At 50.1% G+C, this 4409-nt stretch overlaps 1 protein-coding gene across 1 annotated transcript; it reads right to left on the bottom strand.

Moving 5' to 3' along the window:
- Positions 1-2028: 2028 nt before the first annotated feature.
- On the bottom strand, positions 2029-3672 carry LOC143389924 (sperm motility kinase Z-like). The gene has a single exon (XM_076842646.2). It carries the CDS (start codon positions 3670-3672, stop codon positions 2029-2031), a length of 1644 nt encoding a protein of 547 aa, XP_076698761.2.
- Between the last annotated feature and the right edge of the window lie 737 nt (positions 3673-4409).

Below are 4409 nucleotides of genomic sequence, written 5' to 3' on the forward strand. Positions count from 1 at the left end.
CTGTGTGTTTTTCTGAATTTGCATCCTAAACACACCTTCTGTCCTTTTCTTCTCCTGATGTACTCAGAATATTTCAGTCTGTTTTTGCAGCATGTATACATCTTTTATGCAACTTCATGTTCATCCCACCAAATGCCTTTGAAGAACTCCCTTTGGTGATTCAAATACTTCACATCTTCTTAACTCCTAGTGATTCTGATCAGAGGAACGTGACCCTATGTTTAGGACTTGACAGGTCAGGAAGGAAATTTCATCACATAAAGTGAAGGTGGCCTTGGTTGAACTCAACACTTTCCCCAAACCAGGCCTTACTTTGAAAGTGATGTAATCATGGAAGTTCGTTTCTTCATTAGGTTACACAGGCATGAACATGTGTGGGACGGTGGCCAGCATGGGTCTAGGACAACACCTGACTCTGAACTTCAATTGAGACTTCGGTCCTGTCAGAGGGACCTACTGCTGCCCACCTTTCACATTTGTGAAAATGAGGCACAAGGAGGGTAAAGCAGGGATTTGGGCTCAGCAGAGTAGCTTCCGGGGCCTTCAGCAAATAAGACCTTTTACCATTGCCATTTGTGTGACCGAGGGCTTGATAAGCACATGGCATTTTCTACCAAAATAGCACGTGGCCCGTGATAGGGCTGCCTTCTTGCCAACTGCTCAGGAGATCCTTGGAAGCATTTCTTCATGGAGCCGTGTTGTTATAGGACTAAAGTTTTAACAAATTGGACTCTAAAACTTGGAGTTATTTAAGATGTGTCCGGCCCAAATCATTATTAAAATGCTACAAAAATCAAAACTCTAGAAGCTATATTTATATTTTTCTCCAATAAATATATATATATATATATATATATATATATATATATATGAGAAAATCTATTATATATGAACCTGATAATACTGATTCTCTTCTCTCCTGACTGTTACAAAATAATATATACGGTTAAAACAGCATGAGAAGGGGCTGGGGTTGTGGCTCATTGGTAAAGTTCATGACTTATGTGAGGTTTTGATCCTCAGCACCACATTAAAAAAAATAAGCAAAACAAAGGTATTATGTCCATCTACAACTAAAAAAGAAATCTTAAAAAAAAAAAACAGCCTGAGAGAGTATTTGCACATTAAAATTTTCTTCTTGTCTCAAGGTGAAAACGGGGAGAGTGTTAAGGTGACACACGGGACACTTTTTTGTTAGCGGTATCAAGTTCTGACCGCTGCAGGGAAGGGTGGGAAGAGCTGCCAGAGTGGCTGTGGGCGTCCAGAGCGCAGAGATCCGGGGCTGGAAGGTGCTCGAAGCCCCCTGTCCTAACCTGAGCGTCGCTGACTTGTTATTTGTGTGCACTTCACTGTACAGAATTCTCCGTCAACAGACCCCAAAGATAAGAGCCATTCCACTCAGGTGCCCCATGCTTTTCCCTAGCATCCCTGTCTCTGCTCCCTGAACCCCATGTGTTCCCTCTCCATGACCTTTAGCTGTGACCAGAGGAGCTCTTGGCCAGGCACCCAGCCCCCACTGCAGACAGGCCCACCTCTGCCCACTGGCCCAGCTCTGCTCCCTGCACATGGGATCGTGGCCAGGAAGCCACAGAACCCTCTGGACTCTCTAGTGCCTTGCCACAGGTGTTCTCTCCAACAGCTGCAACCCACCCTCCCCACACCTCAGGAGAGGGCCTGAAGACCCGGAAAAGGATTCCTTCTGGCTAAGGCGACCAGCTCAAAGTGAATCAAGTCTACACTGGCTCAAGAGGAGAATCTCTGTCTACACTAGGTCAAGGGGAGCACGTCCCCATCACCGTTGGCTCAAGGCAAGTGAGAGGAGAGGATGGCTGCTGGACTCAGGCCTTTGTCCTGAAGCCTCCCTCCTAAAAACAACAAACAAACAAACAAAACTACCTTTTTAAAAATATTTAAAACATCAATTTTATTAGACAATTTGTGAAAAAAAGAAATTAAAAATAAATTTCTCCCAAAGCATGGGAGAGAGGACAAAGGGCAGGGAAAAGTCTCTATGATGTGTCTTCACAGCTAGGGGCAGAGGAGACTCCTGGTGGATGCAGAGGTGCTCCTGCCTGCCTGGGACCCGGGCGGGCGGGGAAGCCGGGGCCAGGTGGCACTGAGGTGTTCTGGCTGTCCGTCGGTTCTGTTGGTTCTGTCTTGGCTCGGAAGGTCCGTTGGAGCCACTGCGCTCCTGATGGCTGCGCGACTGAAGCACGGTACGCAGCACAGCTGTTGGGTGCAGGTGACGATGCGCCTCTTCACCCTCTTCCAACCCCTGACGCCGTGGTGGGATTGCCCTGTCTCAGGGGTCCCTTGGGAGGATGAGCTGTCCTCTTCTGGGGCCCTCCTACTGAGGCTCACGGAGGGCTTGGGCCAGCTGGGCACGCAGTGGGGCTGGGAGGTGAGACTGGGAGGGGGTGTGTCCATGTTGAGGAAGTGCAGCCGGATGGCAGGCACACTGGCACTGCCACCACCCTTGTGCTGGGTCTGCTTGGCCTTCCCAGGCTGCTGCAGCTGCTCACGGGGCGAGGGAAGGGCAGGCTCACTGGAACGCTTCTTGGGGAGGACCCAGGGGGGATCCACAGGGCCCAGGGGAGGCCCGACCCCCCCATGACTCATGTGCTTCACCTGGTGCTTGCAGCCCGTCCCCTGGATTCTCTGGTGTTTGAGCAGGAGGTACGTGGCCATCGCATTGTCATACTTTTTCTTGGCCAGGGACATCCAGGTGTTATAGGGGTCGTAACCCATGTTGACCATGGTTGCTATAATTGCGGGATCTGGGAGTTCAGGGAGCGCCTGGACAGAAGGACTGGGCGATGCTGCCTCACCCTGGCTCAGCCACGGGTGCCTCGTTACCTGCTCTAGGGTGGGCCTCTGGGTGGGGTCCACCGTCAGGATCTCACGGATGAGGCTCTGGGCCCCCTCGGAAACATTCAGGGGAGTGTCATAAGTTCCCTCCAAGATCAGCTTCTTCACCTGCTGAGCGGTGCTGGCCATAAATGGGCGTCTCCCCATGAGCATGAAGTAGAGAGTGACACCCAGGCTCCAGACGTCGGCAGGGGGGCCCTCGTATGCCTCCCCCAGGACAATTTCAGGGGCAAAGTAGAGGAGAGTGCCCCAGAACCTGTTCAGCTTCTGCCCAGCTGTGAATCGGGCGCTCAGGCCAAAGTCGATGAGTTTCACGTTGCCGCTGTCATCCAGCACCATGTTCTCCGGCTTGAGGTCCAGGTGCACGATGCCCTTGATGTGGCAGTACTGCACGGCCCGCACCGTCTGCCTGAACAGCCTGCGGGCCTCCTCCTCCGGCATGCCACCAGGTTCCGCGATGAGTTTCCGTAGGTTGCCCCTACCTGCATATTCCATGACAACATAGACATAGTTGATGGTCTCGATGACCTGGAAGAGCTGGATCACGTTTGGGTGGTCCAAGCCCGCCATCAGATCTGGCTCGGATAGGAAGGGGAGGTTCCAGAGTACTTTTGCCAAGGCCTTCACTGCAACCTCTGTCCCAGTCAGGCGATGGCGGGCAAGCTTCACCGTGGCGAAGCCCCCTTCCCCAATGCCCTGCACAACTTCATAATGGTCTGTGAAGGCGGGCTCATAGGAACCCAGCCCTGGGGGCTCTAGGCTGCTCTCACTACTCCCACTGCTTATCCTAAAATGGAACACCATCTTAGGTTGCTAGCTAAAAAATAAATAATAAACTAAAATAAATACCCCCCTCAAAAGAATCCCAAAACACAAAAGCAAAAAAAAAAAAAGAAAGAAAAAAAAAACAATATTCAAAGACCACAACCACCAGCCACCAGCCACCAGCCACCAACCATCAGCCACTACCAAACGTGCTAACTATCTGGGAGTCCAACAGGTCACCACCAAGAGCTTTCTGTTCTTATGGACAAAACCCAACCGCAGCCACTCTCTTATATACAGTTTGAGATTCCCTCATTGTGGCAGTGCCGAACCTAGGGCTCAAACTTCTCCTTCTAAGGACGCAGGGCCCCGCCGGGTCAGGCATGTTGGGTTCTGCCCAAGCTGTTTCTGTCTTATCCAGGCTGGAAAAAAAAAAAAACAACACATGGTGTTAGATATCTTAACTATATCTTATGGGGACATCTGTGATATTATAAAAACTAAGTGTTGAGTTTACATTCCCGATAACTCTGATAATGTGACTAATATCCTTAAAGATTTTCAAGCCAAACAGAGGCCACGTCCACCCCAGCATGGCCATGAAATCAGCTTCTCAGCTCTTGCACCGCTTGGTAAAAAAAAAAATTTTCATCACATTCAAATGTTTGTACTCATCTCATCCCAGCACTCACAGCTTCTTGCCTCTCAGAAGACTTTACAACCTGCTCTTTCCAAACCCTACTTTTACCAGAGACCCCTTGACCAACCCAAAACAT

Source organism: Callospermophilus lateralis, chromosome 2 (assembly GCF_048772815.1).
Source record: "Callospermophilus lateralis isolate mCalLat2 chromosome 2, mCalLat2.hap1, whole genome shotgun sequence".
NCBI lineage: Eukaryota > Metazoa > Chordata > Mammalia > Rodentia > Sciuridae > Callospermophilus > Callospermophilus lateralis.

What these genes read in the sequence shown, in the direction of transcription:
- LOC143389924 (XM_076842646.2), bottom strand. Translation starts at nt 3,672, where the DNA reads ATGGTGTTCCATTTTAGGATAAGCAGTGGGAGTAGTGAGAGCAGCCTA.